The sequence below is a fragment of the Poromitra crassiceps genome (assembly GCF_964638095.1).
Source record: "Poromitra crassiceps genome assembly, chromosome: 23".
Lineage (NCBI taxonomy): Eukaryota > Metazoa > Chordata > Actinopteri > Beryciformes > Melamphaidae > Poromitra > Poromitra crassiceps.
This window is the reverse complement of record NC_139639.1, coordinates 11,591,977-11,614,177: the sequence shown is the minus strand read 5'-3', so window position 1 is coordinate 11,614,177 and position 22,201 is coordinate 11,591,977. Positions and strand designations below refer to the sequence as shown.

At 45.2% G+C, this 22,201-nt stretch overlaps 1 protein-coding gene across 2 annotated transcripts in view; it reads left to right on the top strand.

The window, feature by feature from the left end:
* Positions 1-10,901: 10,901 nt before the first annotated feature.
* ubtfl (upstream binding transcription factor, like) overlaps positions 10,902-22,201 on the top strand; it is a 34,181-nt gene continuing 22,881 nt past the window's right edge. For both annotated transcript variants that reach the window (XM_083659225.1, XM_083659224.1), the window contains exons 1-8: positions 10,902-11,004; positions 14,267-14,359; positions 15,148-15,323; positions 17,255-17,338; positions 17,463-17,618; positions 18,191-18,255; positions 20,371-20,491; positions 21,765-21,875. In XM_083659225.1, coding sequence (XP_083515351.1) covers positions 14,302-14,359; positions 15,148-15,323; positions 17,255-17,338; positions 17,463-17,618; positions 18,191-18,255; positions 20,371-20,491; positions 21,765-21,875 — 771 coding nt within the window. In that variant the 5' untranslated portion in view covers positions 10,902-11,004; positions 14,267-14,301. The remainder of the gene's footprint in view (positions 11,005-14,266; positions 14,360-15,147; positions 15,324-17,254; positions 17,339-17,462; positions 17,619-18,190; positions 18,256-20,370; positions 20,492-21,764; positions 21,876-22,201) is intronic.

The window sequence follows — 22,201 nt, the reverse complement described above, 5'->3', positions numbered from 1 at the left end:
TGCCTCTCCAATACAATGGAACTGGATGGCACCTGGCTTCGTCTCTCAAGCCAGACTGTCTCTTCTACATTGTGTGAATGTATCACATACAGTCTGTACTTCATCATATACAGTCTGTACTGTATCATATACAGTACAGACTGTATATGATGCAGTACAGACTGTATATGATGCAGTACAGTCTGTACTGCATCATATACAGTCTGTACTGTATCATATACAGTCTGTACTGTATCATATACAGTCTGTACTGCATCATATACAGTCTGTACTGTATCATATACAGTCTGTACTGTACTGTATCATATACAGTCTGTACTGCATCATATACAGTCTGTACTTCATATACAGTCTGTACTGTATCATATACAGTCTGTACTGCATCATATACAGACTGTACTGTATCATATACAGACTGTATATATATACTGTATATATATACAGTCTGTATATATATACAGTATATATATACAGTCTGTACTGTATCTTATACAGTCTGTATATATATACTGTATATATATACAGTCTGTATATATATGTATATATATATACAGTCTGTACTTGTATATACAGTCTGTACTGCATCATATACAGTCTGTACTGTATCATATACAGTCTGTATATATATGTATATATACTGTATATATATATACAGTCTGTACTTGTATATACAGTCTGTACTGTATCATATACAGTCTGTATATATATGTATATATACTGTATATATATACAGTCTGTACTTGTATATACAGTCTGTACTGCATCATATACAGTCTGTATATATATGTATATATACAGTATATATATACAGTCTGTACTTCAAGCTGGGAAAACTTGGCCAAAGCAGGAAGGGAAACTCAGGGAAAATAATAAACAGTGAGAGGCGGATGTGATTGGAGAAATACGAGCAGATGTTCTGTCTTCAGTTCCAACTTCCTCCGGTCTGAAGCAGGTTTTTTTCCAACTTCCTTTGACCGCCTGCTCTGTAGGCGTGAAGTACAGACTTCATATGATCTTTGACCGCCTGCTCTGTAGGCGTGAAGTACAGACTTCATATGATCTTTGACCGCCTGCTCTGTAGGCGTGAAGTACAGACTTCATATGATCTTTGACCGCCTGCTCTGTAGGCGTGAAGTACAGACTTCATATGATCTTTGACCGCCTGCTCTGTAGGCGTGAAGTACAGACTTCATATGATCTTTGACCGCCTGCTCTGTAGGCGTGAAGTACAGACTTCATATGATCTTTGACCGCCTGCTCTGTAGGCGTGAAGTACAGACTTCATATGATCTTTGACCGCCTGCTCTGTAGGCGTGAAGTACAGACTTCATATGATATTTGACCGCCTGCTCTGTAGGCGTGAAGTACAGACTTCATATGATCTTTGACCGCCTGCTCTGTAGGCGTGAAGTACAGACTTCATATGATCTTTGACCGCCTGCTCTGTAGGCGTGAAGTACAGACTTCATATGATCTTTGACCGCCTGCTCTGTAGGCGTGAAGTACAGACTTCATATGATCTTTGACCGCCTGCTCTGTAGGCGTGAAGTACAGACTTCATATGATCTTTGACCGCCTGCTCTGTAGGCGTGAAGTACAGACTTCATATGATATTTGACCGCCTGCTCTGTAGGCGTGAAGTACAGACTTCATATGATCTTTGACCGCCTGCTCTGTAGGCGTGAAGTACAGACTTCATGTGATGCATTCACAGAATGTAGAAGAGACAGTCTGGCTTGAGAGACTACACTCGGCTTGTGATGCTTTAAGCGTCAAAAAACATTTGAAAAACCTTCCACCAAACAGCAGTACACCTAGCTAGCGGGTGTAGTTCTATGCTGCTGCTGCTAGCTAGCATCTAGTGGGTTTAGTTCAGTGCTGCTAGCTAGCACCTAGTCTCTCCCCAGACTCAAATATTACGTTGAATCGCTGCGCTCCTCAAACTAGATAAGTGAGTCTGTGCCAGTTTACAGCCACTGCTGGTTTTGAAGGCGGGTTGAAATTGAATGAGTGACAGGTCGTAGCACCCATGAGGGAGCGGTTCGAAAAATGGGCTACGCCTCCCGTGTTGTCTGATCGCAAAGTCGTTACTGATTGGGGAGGACTTAATCCACCACTGGCATATGACTGGCCAAGTGAACGGTTCCCTCCCATAACCAGCCGGCTGAGGGAAAGTGTCCCAGATCCAGAGAGAGCTCTGCAGCATGCAGTAACGTAGTGTATCAGCGTAAGAACTCTCATGAGTCTGGCGTTGAGACTAGCTAGCACCTAGCAAATACACATAGAACTGAGCGACCCCTCCTCAAGCTGACGTTCGAGTGTAGAAGACCAGCTGCCGCTGGCAAGGCTCCAAGTTGAGGCGATCGCGGAAGTATAATTCCAGCTTTAGTGGACGTTATTGTGGCATGGTTGGTCGTGTTTTGGCTTACGTTGGCTGTGGGGAGGTTGGCTGTGGGGAAGTTGGCTGTGTGGATCGCATAATGTTAGCATTAGCCAGGAGCGGCCTCTTCCCTTGGGGCGGGGCTAGTGTGAGCTGGAACACTGCATGCAACCAAACGATGTTCCAGGAGCATAACGGTAGTAATGTTAGGCATACTTGCGACTGTTACATTATCCACACAAGATGGTATTGGATGAATTAGCGGGGCTTCTAGCTGGTAAATCGATCAGCTATGTTGGCTAGATATAGCCGAGGTAGCAAGCAAACTAACATTATCTAACAGCCAAAACCACAATATCAGTCATTTTGTGCATCACTTTTTGCTCCAACCAGCCGCTGCAGTAAGTTTCATGGTAAACAGCAGCCAACATAATAAGCTCCAAGCTAACTAATACAACAGGCTAATAAAATCCATGAACCAAAAACACAGCCCAGACTATAATGTTTCCCATGTCAGTCACATTGCTGCCTTTTGCCCAGTGGGCTTCACTAGATCAAACTTTTATTTTATTTTTCTGCTTAGGTGGACTTTTTAGTGGAGGGTCGTTTGCTGATGTTAGCTGACTCAGTTTCTTAGCTAACGCTAGCCCTCAGCTTGTGGATTCTTCTTCTCTGGTTGTTTTCTGGCTGAGCGAGGCAGGCTCGGGAATGCGCGGAAACGTCACATCCGTTGGATTTTTCGCGAAACCCCCACCCGAGTCCTGATCATAGAAATCAGCACAGCTTAGGAATGCCTTGACAGACAGACACATTTTTTATGTTACGTTACGGGACATTCACTCATTGGAAATAAAAAATGCTTAATACACGTTAATTTCTTCTGAATTCTTACATATAGAGTCTTTAACTAACACACAGTTCTCTGTTGGCAGGTAGAAAACTCACAAAATCCCAGATTTTTCGCCCGTTTCCTCCCCATTTGTACTACTCTAATCCCCCCTGCTGTCCCGGTTGTTGCTCCACCCCCTCTGCCGATCTGGGGAGAGTTGTAGACTAGCACATGCTTCCTCCGATATGGTGCTGTGCAGTCGCCAGCCGCTACTTTTCAACTGACAGCGAGGAGTTTCACTGGCAGGACGTAGCGCGTGGGAGGATCACGCTATTCCTCCGGAGCTAATGTTAACTAGCTAAGATGTAACAAGGGAGTAACATTAGTCCTCCACAACTGAATGGTGGCACCTCATAACTGTCAGGCTCCAGGTTTGTTTTGGTTTCTTCCTGAGGCACCCACTTTTCAACTGTCCAATCAAACTCCTTAAAACGTTATGTCCCACTTCTCTAGCGGGCTGTTGTCCAATCAAATTCCTCTCAGTCTCTGGTCCTGCCTACAGTCAACGTTTCACTCAGAGATACATCACAATAAGGAAACTCTCGAAATGCCGTTTCAGCTCAACCAGGAAACAGCAGGTGTCTGGTGATGCGATTCCTGCTCTGACCATCAGGCACTTTTTTATATTGTTTGGTTAACAGTGGTGATGCATGTGTGTGGGGGGACTCTGTGTTTCTATGGGTGGGGGGGTAAGAGGATGATAAAGAAGATGTGTGTGACTGATTCTGACTCTGGGGCTGATGGGTAATGTAGTTATTTGTGAGTGCACATGGCTCTGCTCTGCAGAGCTGTAGCTGTCCAATAGAGAGCCAAAGTCACGCCCCCTTTCGGGCTACGATACGAACCAAGGGATTTCATCTGCCATTTATTTTTCCATAGACATTTAGTAAAATGCTTATAAAAAGTGTTTTACTTGGTCAAAGCAAGCGATTCAGCTATATAGGATCAGGAGAGACCAGAGCATAGACCAGGGTTTCCCAAACTTTTACATGCCAAGGTCCCCCAAATACCATTCGCCTTTGGGTGGCCCCTTATTGCACAATGTCTTTAAAAACCCATTGACAATACTATTGGAAATGTCAAAACTATCCTCCCACGTGCTACGTCCTGCCAGTGAAGCTCCCCACTGTCAGGTGAAAAGAAGCGGCTGGCAACTCTGCATGTGTCGGAGGAAGCATGGTGCTAGTCTACGGCTCTCCCCAGATCGGCAGAGGGTGGAGCAGCAACCGGGGCAGTAGGGGTAAATTGGCCAAGTACAATAGACCCTTCTCACGGGGGCCATTTTGTGTCGAGAAGCCAGGGTAAACACAGGTGCAAGCAAAACACTATGGGTTTCCAAATCCCAATCATGGAAGTTGGAAACCCTCATTAGTGTTTTGCTTGCACCTGTGTTTACCCTGGCTTCTCGACACAAAATGGCCCCCGTGAGAAGGGTCTATTGGGGAGAAAATGGGGGGGGGTCAGAGAGAGAAAAAAACAAAATGTCAAAAATCACATCCATACAATCTCAGAATATTTTTTCTTACTTTTATTAATGTAATAACCTAATAAATAACATTTGTATCAAATCTTTTCTCATTTCCTCATATTCAATATTTCTCATATTCAATATGTCTGTTGTCTGTTAAAAACATTATTCCAGACTATTACCCACACCAGGGGGAAATTAAAATGAATGTGACAACGTTTTGACTGGCAAGCAATTAGACAGATGGGCATGGCAAATATGATTTTTATGTGGGAGGAAAGGATTAATTTATATTAATACTACACTAAAATAATAAAGGAGACATCTGTATTTATTATACTGTAGTATACGTAACGGAATAATTTCGTTCCCCATAAAGATTTTTTTTAGGCAATTTCATTTTGCTGAGGCCCCCCTAGGGCCCCAGCCCCCACTTTTTTCTCTTTTTTTCTTTTTCTTTTTTAACAGACAGTTTTTTATACACATTAACCCTGAGGAGTAGGCTTGGGCCGATATACGGGAAATATCACGATATACGGGAAATATCACGATATCTGGGAAATATCACGATTTTGAAAATCTTTCAGAGGCTGTAGCGTGAAGAGTGTTTCACTGGTGGTATATGAAACTAGAAGACCTAAAGCATCGATTGGCACCAACCATGTCATGCTAGCTTGTCAGGAAGGCGCCTAAATTAACAATCCATAGTTAGGCTACAATTTGGCGAGGGAAAAAACATTTCCTCTTTTTCGCAGCCTAATGTTGGTGTTGGTGTGTGTTCATTTTGAAGCCGTTCTGATGCTATCATGGTTAAATCAGCTAATTATATTTTAAATATAGCTGAATCGCTTGGTTTGAACTAGGGATGTTCATTTAGAAAATTTTCCAAAATCGATAATCGGTGAAAATTAACGATCAATTATCGATCATCGATTTTATTAATACTTAGAAAATTTTCAATATTTTCAATTTTTTTTTTTTTTTTTTTTTTTTTTTTACAAAATTAATGCCTATGGCAGAAAATACGAAATACAACGTGTTCTCCTCAATGAACTCTTTATTTCAATGTGTCTCCTCTCCAACACTGCTGTCCCCGGCGCATGCCGGTGTGAATTTCCCATGTTTAAAACAGTTTTGTTGGCACAAAGGCCTGTGCCCAGCCAGAAAACTAGAGACTATATGATGAAGCTCCACCTCACGTTAGTCGGCTGTGCAATGGAGTGGGGCGAGGAGGAACGAATTCCACCCAAACCTAGTCCAAATTTTTTTTTTTTTTTTTTTTTTTTTTTTTAATAATTAAAAAATCGATCCAAATGCCACAGGATCGATTCCAATCCTTAACGATCGATTATCGATTTTCGATAATTGATGAACATCCCTAGTTTGAACAAGTAAAACTATTTTATAAGTATTTTGCAAAATGTCTATAGAAAAATAAATGGTGGATGAAATGCCTTGGTTTGTATGCCTAACCAGGAAGGGGGCGTGACTTTGGCTCTATGAGAGGGCTTGAGCCGTGTGTTGCTGCAGTAACGCTGTCTGGGAAGCTCCTGTGCCAAAGGAAGTGTAAGGAGACACGTTGGGGTCAAAGGTCATGTTATTTATTACTGTAGCAGGAGGGGGGGGGGAGAGCTTGTTTATATTCTATATAAATCTATTAATTGAAATGTCTATAAAATATAAAACAAAGCCAAACTGCTGTCTGTCTTTCATCTGAAGTGCCAGAGTTCCCTGGGACCCTGAAGGCAGCATGGTGCCTTTAGTGTCCACCATACAGTCCATGTCTCCACCACACTAAACAGCATGGATTGTGCTTGGTATTTTTAAAACAATGGTTCTCAAAGTGGGGTCCGGGGACCACCAGGGGTCCTTGGGGGGGTTTCAGAGGGTCCCCAGCACAAAACTATAATTCCATCTATATCCTAAGTAACTTAGGTGGTTTCCATCCACCTGTTTTTATGCAAAATTTCAAATTGCACATTAAAATCCTGAGTGGAAACACCAGAAAATTCAATACACTCAAAATATCGCAAAACAGTTTTCACACTTGAGGGAGGCGGAAAACTAGGGTGTATCGATAAAAGGAAATGTGATAAGTGCAGTGGAAACCGCTTTAGCGAATCTATAACCAAACTCAATTCAAAAACATGAAGTTTTAACGGAGGAAGACAGCGGGATTTTAGGCGACACATCCAGAATTGACATTTTATTCACTTACAGTAAACTTCTCCGTGGATTATATTGTAATGTGTCAGGAAATACACTGAGGCTCTCTTCTTAATTATGCTCTTTATTAATGAAACAGAACAGAGCACTAGCCCGTAGCTACGTTTACATGTAATGTACATTTATATTATATAGCGCTTCACTGTTCACTGTTGCTTTTGACCGTGCTCAAAGACACTTTACAAACACAGGATAAAACAACTTTAATAAAGAGAGAAAATATTAAAATAGATGAGAGAGAAAAAAAGATTATAGGTCAAAAGCAACAGTGAAAAGGTGAGTTTTGAAGGCTTTTTTTTTGGAAAGATGACATGAGCATGAAAGACAATCAGTTTTGGCCTGTCAGATGTGACTGGGGAGGGCATTCCAGAGGGAGGGGGCGGCTGCAGCAAGGCCCTGTCACAGCTTTAGCAAAGAGATCCCTGTAATGCTTGTCAAAGTGGATATACATTGTATGATCATATTCAGCCAGACAGATGGAGATTTTTTTATTATTTTTTTGCCACTGGGGGGGCCTGGAAAGCCATTAGAAGAAGAAGACTGTGTGTCTGTATCTGTCTGTGTATCTGACATCTGTATGGTCAGTCTGTGTGTGTGTGTGTGTGTGTGTGTGTATCTGTCTGTGTATCTGTCTGTGTATCTGACTGTCTGTATCTGACATCTGTATGGTCAGTGTGTGTGTGTGTGTATCTGTCTGTGCGTGCATAATTGCATATTGGGCTGAAAATGTTAATGCCGGTGGCTTCTGATCCGGGGACACTCATGGGCAGGTTGTTTGGTCCTTGAAGGTCCTGTTGTATGGAGGAACCCCCAGGGGAGCACAGGGAGAACATGCAAACTCCACACAGAAAGGCCATTTTGATGAGGTAGCCCACCTGGGCCGTGGGCACTGGGGACACATCAGCATCCCAGGCGGGAATCGAACCTAGGACATCCTAGCTGTGAGGCGACAGTGCTACCACTGCGCCACCGTGCTAGCCTAGGTAAACCCAGCCCCCACGTGACCTGCTCTCTCAGTTCCCAGTCACTAGTGACTGAGAACAGGTCTGAGAGCAGGTCACGTGGGGGATGGGTTTACCCAGGCTACCACCGTGCCCCCTGGCACTTGTGATGTCATCTTGCGGTGATGATGTCATCAGAGAAGCATCATCGAGAAGCAGCCAGGAGCCTAGCCGGACCCAGAGGCCCAGAATCTGCCCCGGGAGCTGAGTGGCACCTGGTGTTGATGCAAAGCCTCCAAAACAATGATAAAACTGACCAGGGTCAGACCCTCCTCTCTCCTGCTGATGGCTTGCTGGTGCTCCTCTGTCCCCCTGCTGGGTCACATCTCTGGCCCCAGACCAGGTTCACGTCATCAGCGTAGATCCGCTGCAACATGAGCTGTCATCATCCCATTATAACAGTGCTTCTCAAAGTAGGGGGTCCCCAGCAAAAGGGGGAATAATTTATTTTTACTACAATTCCAAATTGCCTGCATTTATATAGCGCTTTTATCCAAAGCAGTTTACAATGGGACAGTCACACATTCACATAGACATTCATACACCGATGGTGGCAAGCTACCACACCTATAGCCTATATGTTTAGGATAATTAGGAACTGTCTACAACTTTATGTTCTCTTAAGATGCTATACAATCGCGCAATAAACATTCTTGACAGGAAACCAATTAGGTTCCACCTCTGCAGAGTAATCAGAAAGGGAAATATTCTAAGTTTTGATGACTTTATTGGTTTTGCAAATGTAAAACTCATCTAAAATGCGTACATGATCAGGCAAACCTCTGGGGACTTCGGGCACAGCCACCAGAGGTGCTGTCACAGGGAACTGCAAAGTGCTGCTCTGAAGAACCACACTAGGACAAACAGCCCTCTCTCTACAGGGGGTTAAAATGTGGAACTCACTGCCCACCCACATTAAACAGGAACATAGCTGGGAGCGTTTCAAAACCATGCTAAAGCAGTTCCTGAAGAGTAACCAATGCGCCCATGTATGACTTGTTTTATGATGGACCGACTATTTAATTAACACATTTTATGTGTCTATGTCTCTATGATATCATTATGTTTATTGTATTTATTTTACTGTATCTTACTGTACTTTGCTTTTAACAGGTGCTTTTTTCAATATTTTATTTTTCAATTTTCAGAACACCAAAAGACAAAAACAAACAAATAACTCAGACACAGGAAAAGAAAGAAAAAACATACATATTGATTGACATTCCAACGTGGTGCTACCAGCCTCATAAGGTGCTTCTCTGCTTGTAAGAGATGTTGTGCTCATGGGGGACGCAAGGGCCAAGGGGTCCATGAGAAACTAGCCGGGCGAGTAACCCGTTGCCCCTGTCCTCGTCAAGGTAGGCCAGAACTGGATAACAGGTGGTTTTAATAACCTCTAGGTTTGGGCATTGCAAATTAGCCTTGGGCTATAAGATACAGGACATCAGATGTTTTGTTAAACGTTACATGTACGTGTAGCCTATCTGGCCCTATTCAAATAAATAAAAATGAATGAATGAAATGTCTCTGCCTGTCTTTTCCATTAAAAATGGCCGTTGTTCTTCTTCAGGTGAAAACCTGTAATTACACATCCGGAAGAACAGAGATACAGGCTCTGGCATGACAAAAATGGCTCGTGATTGGAAACTATGCAATATTTAAGAACACAAATAGCCCGGTTCGACAGACAACAACCTTGTGTTTAAGGCAAACTACTGTTTTATTGTGATTGTTACATGTATGGAAAAAGTAGGGCCTTGTTACATTTGCCCGCAGTGGAAATACGGGGTTCTTGAGTGAGACTCCCTATTGAGTGAAACGATGAGTTCATGAGGCTATCTCTCTCTGCCCTCTGTGTCTCTGCTCTCTCTCAGCTCTCTCTCCCCCTCTGTGTCTCTGCCCTCTCTCCCCCTCTGTGTCTCTGCTCTCTCTCTGCCCTCTGTGTCTCTGCTCTCTCTCTGCCCTCTGTGTCTCTGCTCTCTCTCCCCCTCTGTGTCTCTGCCCTCTCCCCCCCTCTGTGTCTCTGCTCTCTCTCCCCCTCTGTGTCTCTGCTCTCTCTCTGCCCTCTGTGTCTCTGCTCTCTCTCTGCCCTCTGTGTCTCTCTCCCCCTGTGTCTCTGCTCTCTCTCCCCCTCTGTGTCTCTGCCCTCTCCCCCCCTCTGTGTCTCTGCTCTCTCTGCCCTCTGTGTCTCTGCTCTCTCTCCCCCTCTGTGTCTCTGCTCTCTCTCAGCCCTCTGTGTCTCTGCTCTCTCTCCCCCTCTGTGTCTCTGCCCTCTCCCCCCCTCTGTGTCTCTGCTCTCTCTGCCCTCTGTGTCTCTGCTCTCTCTGCCCTCTGTGTCTCTGCTCTCTCTGCCCTCTGTGTCTCTGCTCTCTCTCTGCCCTCTGTGTCTCTGCTCTCTCTCCCCCTCTGTGTCTCAGCTCTCTCTGCCCTCTGTGTCTCTGCTCTCTCTCCCCCTCTGTGTCTCTGCTCTCTCTCCCCCTCTGTGTCTCTGCTCTCTCTCCCCCTCTGTGTGTCTGCTCTCTCTCCCCCTCTGTGTCTCTGCTCTCTCTCTGCCCTCTGTGTCTCTGCTCTCTCTCCCCCTCTGTGTCTCTGCTCTCTCTGCCCTCTGTGTCTCTGCTCTCTCTGCCCTCTGTGTCTCTGCTCCCTCTGCCCTCTCTCCCCCTCTGTGTCTCTGCTCTCTCTCTGCTCTCTCTCCCCCTCTGTGTCTCTGCTCTCTCTCCCCCTCTGTGTCTCTGCTCTCTCTCCCCCTCTGTGTCTCTGCTCTCTCTCCCCCTCTGTGTCTCTGCTCTCTCTGCCCTCTGTGTCTCTGCTCCCTCTGCCCTCTCTCCCCCTCTGTGTCTCTGCTCTCTCTGCCCTCTCTCCCCCTGCTCGCCTCCCCCTGCGGGGCTGGGCGGAGTTTCATACCGACCGAGGCGCTCCTTTTGTCGGATCCATTTCTCCGTGTCTCCCCGGGGTTTAACAACGAGAGAAACAAGACTTTAAAGCCGTCAGACAGAGCCCGGAACCCGCTGCCTGCTCAGACAGCTGCCTGCAGCCTGAGGTGAGTGTGAGCGGTGATTTGACCAGACATTTCCCGTGGTTTCTGCTGCTTGTCCCCGGCTCTCTGAGGCTTGATGGCGGCTTGGCGGTGAGGCAGGCTGGGCAGCAGAGAGCAGCCAGCCCGCTCTGTTCACTCCGCCTGGGCCTCTTTAGCTCACAGTTAGCTGCATTAGCTACTTTAGCATAGCATCTATACTGTTATTTCCCCCGATCTAAAAGTTTAAATTGTATTACAATATGTGTTGCTTGGTGTGTGCTATTATTATGACTAGATATATATGCCGCACTGAAGATGTGCTCGTAATGATTGCTATAAGCTCTTGTTGAGCCTTTAGCAGCAGGTATGTCAGCAAGTTAAACCAACACATTTCTCAATAGTTTGGTGTAACGACTTGTCTCCCTCATATATTTCTGCACTCCACAGATAGGTAGAATGTCAACATTTCTGAATTATCTGCATTAGGTGATTTTTGCCGGTATACTGTTATTTTCTATAGTCCAAGTCCAAGTTAGCTGCAATAAGCTAGTTTAGCATACTGTTATTTAACGTTAAATCCAAGAAGACGAGTTTTGCCAGCAGTTTTGCTAAATAATGCCATTATCGGTCAAACTGCACGTGCCAAACAGGGTTTTTGTGGGTTATATTTTGTAGTTTTAACGTGACGTGACGTCACAGTTGGACACAAACTGTTTTTGCTAGTGTTCAGACTCAGAGCTAAAGGTTCAGAGCAGCGTGCCAGAGCAGGACGACTCCTGCCGGAGGACAGGCGCCATTACCGGGGCAGCTGGAGCCCGGCGGCCCGCTGAGAGCGCGTCACGCCAGACTCTGTTTAAAAGGATGTCTGTTTAACGCTGCCTGCCTTGCTCACTGGCAAAGACAGCGCATTTACAACACGTCACTGAGCAGTGAGCTGTTAGGCTAAGAAAAGATCCACCAGGCGGCAGCACTTTGTTTTGTTTGTTCAAGTTTACTTCAACTAAATCCCATCTTTGATACCTGGCTGGGAGAGTAGAGGGAAACAAGTCTGGTATTAAAATGGTTGCTTTGTGTAATTAGATGTAACATTGTTCCACATTGAAGATGTGCCCATCTTAAATCAAATTGGGTAAGTCTGTCTGTTTGTCACTTACTATTTGTGATGGAAGTGACATCAGTGACATAATCTGTGAGGTTCTCTATTCAGTGAATTATGTCATCATCAGTGATGTCACTTAGCAATTGTGATGCCTAGGTGGGTGGGCAGTGTCTGTTCTGTCTGCCAGTCACAAAATTGACAGAAGGGATGCAGCCACTGTGTTGCCCAACTGTGAATTGCTCAAGTGTGATGTCACTCAGGCAGTAAGATGTCATCAGTGATGTCACCCAATTGCAACTGTGATCTTATGCTGTGTATGGGAATATGTAGAAACTAGGGGTTCGGCCCCGAAGTCCGCTGCGCAGTCTCGCCCGCAGCTTGGCTGCTGCGTTGCCTTCACCTGCTCTATTGGCGTGGGTGTTTGGTCCCACATTGTGAGATTTGTGATGATAGCAATTTTATGTATGATGATGATGATGATTTTGGTCAATGATGATGTCACAATGCCTATGACATCATCAGTGATGTCACTCGAGCACTCGATTATGAGCACTCAATGTCATCATTGACATCAACGTGTCACAAATCTCACAATGTGGGACAAAATCGTAGACAGAGACAGAGAAACAGACAGACAGAACCCACTTACTCTTCTTCTGTGGTGTTTTTTATGGCAGTTGGCATCCTTTATATTGCATTACCGTGGCGCCTCCTTTTGGATTTATCCATCTACTGTTTCCCTACCCCTTAACCTTGTCCCACGCACGTTTAAAACTGATCACTTTTCAGTCGTTTGGAGCCGGGTTGACCCGGACGATTTTTATTGTGAAGAACTTACAGATACAGATGTGACGAGAGAGAGAGAGAGAGAGAGAGAGAGAGAGAGAGAGAGAGAGAGAGAGAGAGAGAGAGAGATGAGGACGGCGGCGGCCAGTATCACTGACTAGCCTGTTATTCTCATCTCACAAGATACGTAACGTAATGTTAGCCACTCGTTAACAGCTTGGTTACAGTTGATGTTGGCTGTGTGCTGAAACACGTCTGTTGTTTGTGCTCGATATAGCTGACCCATTTAATTTTTAGGGGCAGTGGTGGCCCAATGGTTAGAGAAGCGAGCTTGTAACCAGAAGGTTGTCGGTTCAATCCCCGGGACCGGCAGGATAAATCTGGGTGGAGAAAGTGAAACGGCAGCGCTTGCCCCTCCCTCATTACCACCACTGAGGTGCCCTTGAGCAAGACCCTTAACCCCAACTGCTCCAGTGGAGCTGCTTAGTGGCCAGCACATCAGACTGTGGTTGTACTGGTCAGCTTCCAGCTTCTAGGTATCCAGGGCACATGTTGCTCTGCTGTTTGTTTTCAGTCTGGATAGCCTACTAACTGCGGTAGCCTATTGTGGCACTTTTCTTATGAAATTGATTCTCAATACTGAAAGGTGCAAAAGAAATCATGTTAACGTTACAGATCCTGACCCGTGTGTGTTCACTGTGTTCACCTTCACTATACGAGGGATCAGCCGACCAGCATTTTGGTAAACAATCCGCGCCACTTGGTGGCAACGTCAATAGAACCCTATGGAGCCCAAGTGGCGCGAGGGCGTGAGTGTCTGCTCTAGCCGCTTGACTTAAAATAATTCCCCGTTTCCATAGGAAACCGTCCTCGTGTAAAGGGCCCCTCTGTTTACATTTTAAAAACTGCGACAGTTCACACAACTTTAACACAACATGCATATATTATACATCAAACTCACAAAAACACACTATAGAGACAAAAACATGCCTAATCCTGTTGTAAAGTCGGGCATTTTAACACGGGGTGAACAGGGAACAACTTTCATCTGGAGTCAGCCTCAAGTGGCCATTCGAGGAACTACAGCTTTTATCACTTCCGCGGCTTCCTCTGTCCAAACCTGAGCTAGCCCACTGCTCTCACTACCGCCCCATGCTGGGCTCACACACCTGCTGCAGCTGCACCTTGATACACCTGCACCTGTGACATCATAACTCTGTACAATATCTCTAACTGTGTGTGTGTGTGTGTGTGTGTGTGTGCGTCTGTGCGCGTGCATGCGCGTGCGTGTGTGTGCGTGTGTGTGCGTGCGTGCGCGTGCGTGTGTGTGTGAGCGTGTGTGTGTGTACGCGTGTGTATGCGCATGCGCGTGCGTGTGCGTGCGTGTGTGTGTGTGTGCAGACGGTGGGCGGTCTCCAGTGGTCAGTGGCTGCGTCATGAACGGCAGCAACATGTCCTCCGCCTCACAGACCCAGAGGATCAAGAACGAGCCAGGTACATCTCATTACATCTCATTATCATCTCATTATCATCTCATTACATATCATTATCATCTCATTACATATCATTATCATCTCATTATCATCTCATTATCATCTCATTCAGGGATCCGTTAGCCGACAATTGCCGGCTTTTCGCCAGTATTTTTTGCCGTGGGCAAATTAAAAGTCCACCGGCTCAAGTGGCTGGTTGAAAATACACCAAATAAATAAATTCCTTATTATATATAAAATAGCCTAATATTGTGTGACCTATAGCCTAAGTGATGTTGCCAGTAGGCTACAACTTAAATAGAGACTTACATATATATTTTTTAATTTTCTGCCCCCGCTGTTATGTTGAGTGTTTGGTCAAAAAGAAAAATATAGCAGACACTTTCTTTACTGTAGCGTGTGCTAATTTATAGTTTATATTGATAGTATAATTTATATTTACAGATGTCATTTTTATTCCATATCATCCAGCCCCTATCCATTACTGTTCAGTCCCTCCAGGATTTTGCAGAGTTTTTTTGTGATTATTGCGATCATAAATGCTTGATTTTGCGGCGGCTTTTCTCAAAATTTGCGATGCAATTTGCGACATTTTATGTGCTTTTTTGCGGTAAAATTGCGGGAACTGGCAAAAATTGCGGAGTTGCGAAAAAATCGGGGCTGGATAAGACAAAAAAGATTGTGAACCACTAATGTAGTTAGTGACATGGTGTGTGTGTGTGTCTGTGTGTGTGTGCACGTGCATACACTTGCGCGTGTGTGTGTGTGTGTGTGTGTGTGTGTGTGTAGATGAGTGGAGTAAGGAGGACTGCCTGACGCTGTTGGAGCGTATCCGCGCCGTGCTGCCTGACACAGACGGCATGAAGTATAAAACCACAGAGTCTCACTTTGACTGGGAGAAGGTGAGCTTCAACAGCTTCACCGGTGCCATGTGCAAGACCAAGTGGATCAAGGTCTCCACAGAGGTATGACATCACATCATCACACCAAACACCTCCACCCATCTCACTGCACTATAGACAGACAGTATGACATCATCACACCAAACACCTCCACCCATCTCACTGCACTATACAGACAGAGGTATGACATCATCACACCAAACACCTCCACCCATCTCACCGCACTATAGACAGACAGAGGTATGACATCACCTCATCACACCAAACACCTCCACCCATCTCACTGCACTATAGACAGACAGAGGTATGACATCATCACACCAAACACCTCCACCCATCTCACTGCACTATACAGACAGAGGTATGACATCACATAATCACACCAAACACCTCCACCCATCTCAGTGCACTATAGACAGACAGAGGTATGACATCACATAATCACACCAAACACCTCCACCCATCTCAGTACACTATAGACAGACAGAGGTATGACATCATCACACCAAACACCTCCACCCATCTCACTGCACTATAGACAGACAGACAGAGGTATGACATCATCACACCAAACACCTCCACCCATCTCACTGCACTATAGACAGACAGACAGAGGTATGACATCATCACGCCAAACAACTCCACCCATCTCACTGCACTATAGACAGACAGAGGTATGACATCACATAATCACACCAAACACCTCCACCCATCTCAGTACACTATAGACAGACAGAGGTATGACATCATCACACCAAACACCTCCACCCATCTCACTGCACTATAGACAGACAGACAGAGGTATGACATCATCACACCAAACACCTCCACCCATCTCACTACACTATAGACAGACAGAGGTATGACATCACATAATCACACCAAACACCTCCACCCATCTCAGTACACTATAGACAGACAGAGGTATGACATCACATCATCACACCAAACACCTCCACCCATCTCAGTACACTATAGACAGACAGAGGTATGACATCACATCATCACACCAAACACCTCCACCCATCTCAGTACACTATAGACAGACAGAGGTATGACATCACATCATCACACCAAACACCTCCACCCATCTCAGTACACTATAGACAGACAGAGGTATGCCATCATCACACCAAACACCTCCACCCATCTCACTGCACTATAGACAGACAGAGGTATGACATCATCACACCAAACACCTCCACCCATCTCACCGCACTATAGAAATATAGGCAGTAACACGATATAAAAATTAGACTGCATATCAGCAGCATGCCGTCTAATTTTTATATCGTGTTACTTCCTGCATTTTAGACTCAAAATGGCTGCTTTGGGTGTAATGTTAAATATGCTAATTGACAGACAGAGGTATGACATCAAACACCTCCACCCATCTCACCGCACTACTGTCTAACACAGTGATACTCAACTTGCGGCCCGGGGGCCAGATGCGCCCGCAACAGGGTGCAGAGCCATGACCATTTTCTAATAATTTCATGTTAGTTTTCATTGTCAATTAGAATGTAATTCACAATAAAAACTAACGTGAAATAAAGTTTGACTGAGCTCCAGTTAAACTGTCAAATACCGCCGTCTGCTCGCTACCCAGGCACTTATGTATGTACTTAACCTAACTAACTTAACCTAACTAACTATCCGGTGTGCACAACATTGTCAGACTAAACTCCGCCCGACACCCCAAAAACCTACAATCTGCTACGTAAAGATTGATATTGTTTGATTATTAACTGGCCCCTGGCCTCCTATCATTTCACGAAAGTGGCCCCTGGGCAAAGCAAGTTGAGTATCCCTGGTCTAACACATGGTATCCCTGCTCTAACACATGGTATCCCTGCTCTAACACATGGTATCCCTGCTCACATGGTATCCCTGCTCTAACACATGGTATCCCTGGTCTAACACATGGTATCCCTGGTCTAACACATGGTGTCCCATATCTTTGGACCCGAGGACCCATTGCGTTTTGTCTCCAGGTTCGGAAGTACAGAACCATGACGGAGCTGATAGTGGATGCTATCGAGTTTGTGAAGAACCCGTACAAAGGCAAGAAGCTAAAGGTAAGACTGAGCTATCTCATTCATATTTACGGGATGATTAAAATATCAATGGTGAGCTGTTGTAGGACTCGCCTTAACCAATTAAAAGGCTTGTCATAATGATGGTATAATGTAACATCCTCAGACTCACCCAGACTTCCCAAAGAAACCTCTGACGCCATACTTCCGCTTCTTCATGGAGAAACGAGCAAAGTACGCTAAGATCCACCCCGAGATGAGCAACCTGGACTTGACCAAGATCTTGTCAAAGAAGTATAAGGAGCTGCCCGAGAAGAAGAAGGTCAGACACCTCACAGAAACACCATCATCACCCAGGGCTAGCTAGTCTTAAAGTGGGCTAACCATGACGTGGGCTAACCCTGACATTAGCCCAGGGCTAGCTAGTCTTAAAGTGGGCTAACCCTGACATTAGCCCAGGTCTAGCTAGTCTTAAAGTGGGCTAACCCTGACATTAGCCCAGAGCTAGCTAGTCTTAAAGTGGGCTAACCCTGACATTAGCCCAGGGCTAGCTAGTCTTAAAGTGGGCTAACCCTGACATTAGCCCAGGGCTAGCTAGTCTTAAAGTGGGCTAACCCTGACATTAGCCCAGGGCTAGCTAGTCTTAAAGTGGCCTAACTCTGACATTAGCCCAGGGCTAGCTAGTCTTAAAGTGGGCTAACCCTGACATTAGCCCAGGGCTAGCTAGTCCTCTACATAGATTGGGCTAACTGCTGTGGAAGGGCTAAATTAGCTTTGGAATGCCGTTAAGCACAGTGCTAAACTCTGATCTTATAACCGGTTTGATCATCGCTGTAGAAATCAAGGTAATGAATAGAATAATACAAATTGTTTGTATTGTTTGCTTTCCTTCAGCAAAAGTACATCACAGAGTTCCAGCGGGAGAAAGAATCCTTTGAGAAGAACATGGCTCGTTTCAAGTAAGTGTTCTCCAAGTGTTCTAAAGTCCAATAACTAACTAACTGAACCACAGGTCAGGTGTCAGTGTGCCTTCAGGAAGTAACATTACATCCTCTTTCTGCTGATTGGACCGCTCAAATGTCCACTCAGGTGTCATGTCTGTAGGATGGAACTGCTTCATCCTTATCGTTCTGCTGACAGACTATGGACCCTTTTCACAGCAGCCATTTTGTGTCTCAAAGGCAGGGTAAGCACAAGGGCAACCAAAACATTAATGAGGGCCCCGGAACTGGAACACATAAATGGAATGGAAGTTGAAAAGCACCATTGTTTTGGTTACACACCTGACCCCGACAACATGGAGCAAACCGTTGATTTAAATGAAACAGCGGTGCTTTGATCACCCTGTTGCATTTAGAAAATTCCCTGAAATGGAGGGTGGCAGAGGAAAGTGTGTGTGTGTGTGTGTGTGTGTGTGTGTGTGTGTGTGTGTGTGTGTGTGTGTGTGTGTGTGTGTGTGTGTGTGTGTGTGTGTGCGTGCGTGCGTGCGTGCGTGCGTGCGCGCGCGCGCGCGTGCGTGCGTGTGTGTGTGAGCTGACGTTCAAATATGACTGTCTAGCTGTCAAGCCAGGGCAAAACATGAGCCAGATTCCCATGCTACTAGCTAACGCAGCAGTGTCCCGAATCCAGGCAGTTAGGATGCTTCCTACTATCGATCAAAAGTGACACCGTACAAACAACTGACCGCACTCAAATGAAGTAATATTGACTATTTTAAAATAAAAAGAAAGTGATAGAAGTTTGTTATTTTACCGAACGTCACTTTGTTCTCTAGCGAGAGGCTTTTGGGCACCGCCATTAAACAGAAATGTGGGGCTAGTTACATTCTTCTTCGTCAATTAGCACGGTTGCAAGGTGTTATGGGATATCCTGACCCACCTAAGGGTTAGGATATCCTGACCCACCTAAGGGTTAGGATATCCTGACCCACCTAAGGGTTAGGATAGGGATGCACCGATATGAAAGTTTTGGCCGATGCCGATAACCGATATTAACATTGATGTTATGGCCGATAACCGATATTTGCCGATGTCGATATGATCTGTATAAAACCACATTTTTATGATCATCACATTTTGTACATACTGAAAAACACATGTTAACACTGAATTTGAAAAAGTTATGCATTTCTTTATTTGCAAAGCCTTTGGAAAAGCCCATAACTCATAGATTTACTGCATTATTTCATATCAATGTGAAGAATTTGGCTGATAATGATAACCGATATTAACATTGCAACATCTGACCGATACCGATATGACCGATATGTTAAAAAATGACTAACATCGGCCGATACCGATATGATTGCCGATATATCGTGCATCCCTAGGTTAGGATATCCTGACCCACCTAAGGGTTAGGATATCCTGACCCACCTAAGGGTTAGGATATCCTGACCCACCTAAGGGTTAGGATATCCTGACCCACCTAAGGGTTAGGATATCCTGACCCACCTAAGGGTTAGGATATCCTGACCCACCTAAGGGTTAGGATATCCTGACCCACCTAAGGGTTAGGATATCCTGACCCACCTAAGGGTTAGGATATCCCTACTTATCCTAACCCACCTAGTTAAGTTAAGTTAAGTTATCCTTTATTTATCCCCTTGGGAAAATTCATCCTCTGCATTTGACCCATCCTCTACTAGGAACCTTCCTAGAACTAGGAGCAGTGGGCAGCCACTGTGCAGCGCCCGGGGACCAACTCCAGTTCTTTTGCCAGTACCTTGGTCAGGGGCACTGACAGGAGTATTAACCCTAACATACATGTCTTTCTTGATCCTTTCTTGACCTAAGGGTTAGGATATCCCTACTTATCCTAATCCACCTAAGGGTTAGGATATCCTAGGTACCATTGCATGCTTCCTCGAAAATTGAAAATTCAAAAATTGGTACCTAGAAAGGTTGGAAATAATGTATCCTACCTGTTTCAGACTAAAACTTAAAAATAACAACTTCCTACCTAGAAATGCTACCTATATAGGTTGATTCCTTGCGATTCATACACATGTGAGTGTTAGCTTGTGTGGCTAACACCATGTGTTAGCTTGTTGTGTGGCTAACACCATGTGACAGAGAGGACCATCCAGAGCTAATGGAGGAGAGGAAGAAGTCAGACCTGCCTGAGAAGGCCAAGACGCCTCAGCAGCTGTGGTACAACCATGAGAAGAAGACCTACCTGAAGCTCCACCCTGAGGTACACACACACACACACACACACACACACACACACACACACACACACACACACACACAACACACACACACACACACACACACACACACACACAAACACACAAACACACACACACAAACACACGCACGCACACACACACACACACACACACACACAAACACTTCAAGATTCAAGATTTTTATTGTCACTCCATGGTACAAGTATCACGTGTGAAATTCTTGTGCTGTGGACTCCGTTTACAACATAGTACAAATAGGCAACAAGCAATGAGCAATAGGCAATAAGAAATAGGCATCAATAAGCAATACTAAGCAGCAATAGGCAATAAGGCAGAATAGCGATAAGACAAGTCAGTGGCATATTCATTGCACATAGGTGCACATGTCATGTGCATACGTTAGACGTGTTCAGACATTTTAAATTCGACGTATTTGACATACAGTGCAAATAGCATGTACCTTATTAAACATACAATTAAACATTAGGCATTGTGCATACGTTAGATGTGTTCAGACACACAGACAAACACACAAACACACACACACACACACACACACACACACACGTTCCTCATCAGGATGTACGTAACCTGAAGGCTCTGCCAACACCATTTTTAATGACCGCGCGGACAAGCCTGCACGCTGCTACTCGGCTCCCCGACAATTGGAGAGCTTTGCCTACCAATCATCTGGGAAGTTCTTCTTCAAAAATGCTGGAGAACCAAAACAGACGCTGAAGAGAGGCGTTTTTGCAGCACGGTGAAGTTTTGGAGTTAATGTTTGTCTAATATATATTTAACCTAAAACTTCCCCGCGGTGGCTTTTTTCTTCTCTCTCTCCCCCGCTCCCTCCTTCTCTCTCTATGCGTCCTCCAAGTCCAAGCAGACTCAAGAAACTAGTACAGAACTAAATGGAATGGTAAATGGACTGCATTTATAAAGCGCTTTTATCCAAAGTGCTTTACAATGTGCCTACATTCACACACATTCACACACATTCACACACCGAAGGCGGTAAGCTGCCACGCAGCGTGCTGGCACAGCCATCGGGAGCAATTTGGGGTTCAGTGTCTTGCCCAAGGACACTTTGACATGCGGACTGGAGGAGCCGGGGATCGAACCACTGACCTTCTGATTAGTGTACGACCCGCTTTATCTCCTGAGCCACAGCCGCCCCAGAACTACTCATCCATGGTGTCCACAGCTGTCTGTGTGCATCCTCTCAGGATCCAGCCATTCTGTCTCACTGCGGCCTGTCTGTCTGTCTGTCTGTAGGTGAGTCAGAAGGAGTTGAAGGAGGCTCTGAGGAGACAGTGGTCTCAGCTGTCTGACAAGAGGAGGCTCAAATGGATCAGCAAGGCTCTGGAGCTGCAGAAAGACTACGAGGTACCCACCCAGACCCAATTTACCCTTTTTTATTTAAGCCAATCAGATGATTCTTTAAGTCTCTAGCAGGGGTTTTCAAAGTCTGAGACTGTGGGCCTCCCCCCAGAAAAAAGGTTGGGAAAATGCGACCTCCGCCCATCCCATAACAATTGAGCCAGGATAGCCTGATAGCCTTGACCCAACCCTAACCCATCTCACGTTTCAATCTTGAAACGGTTAGCCAATCAAAAGTGTGTGTGTGTGCAGGACAGTATGCGGGCCAATCAAAAGTGTGTGTGTGTGTGTGTGTGTGTGTGTGTGTGTGTGTGTGTGTGTGTGTGTGTGTG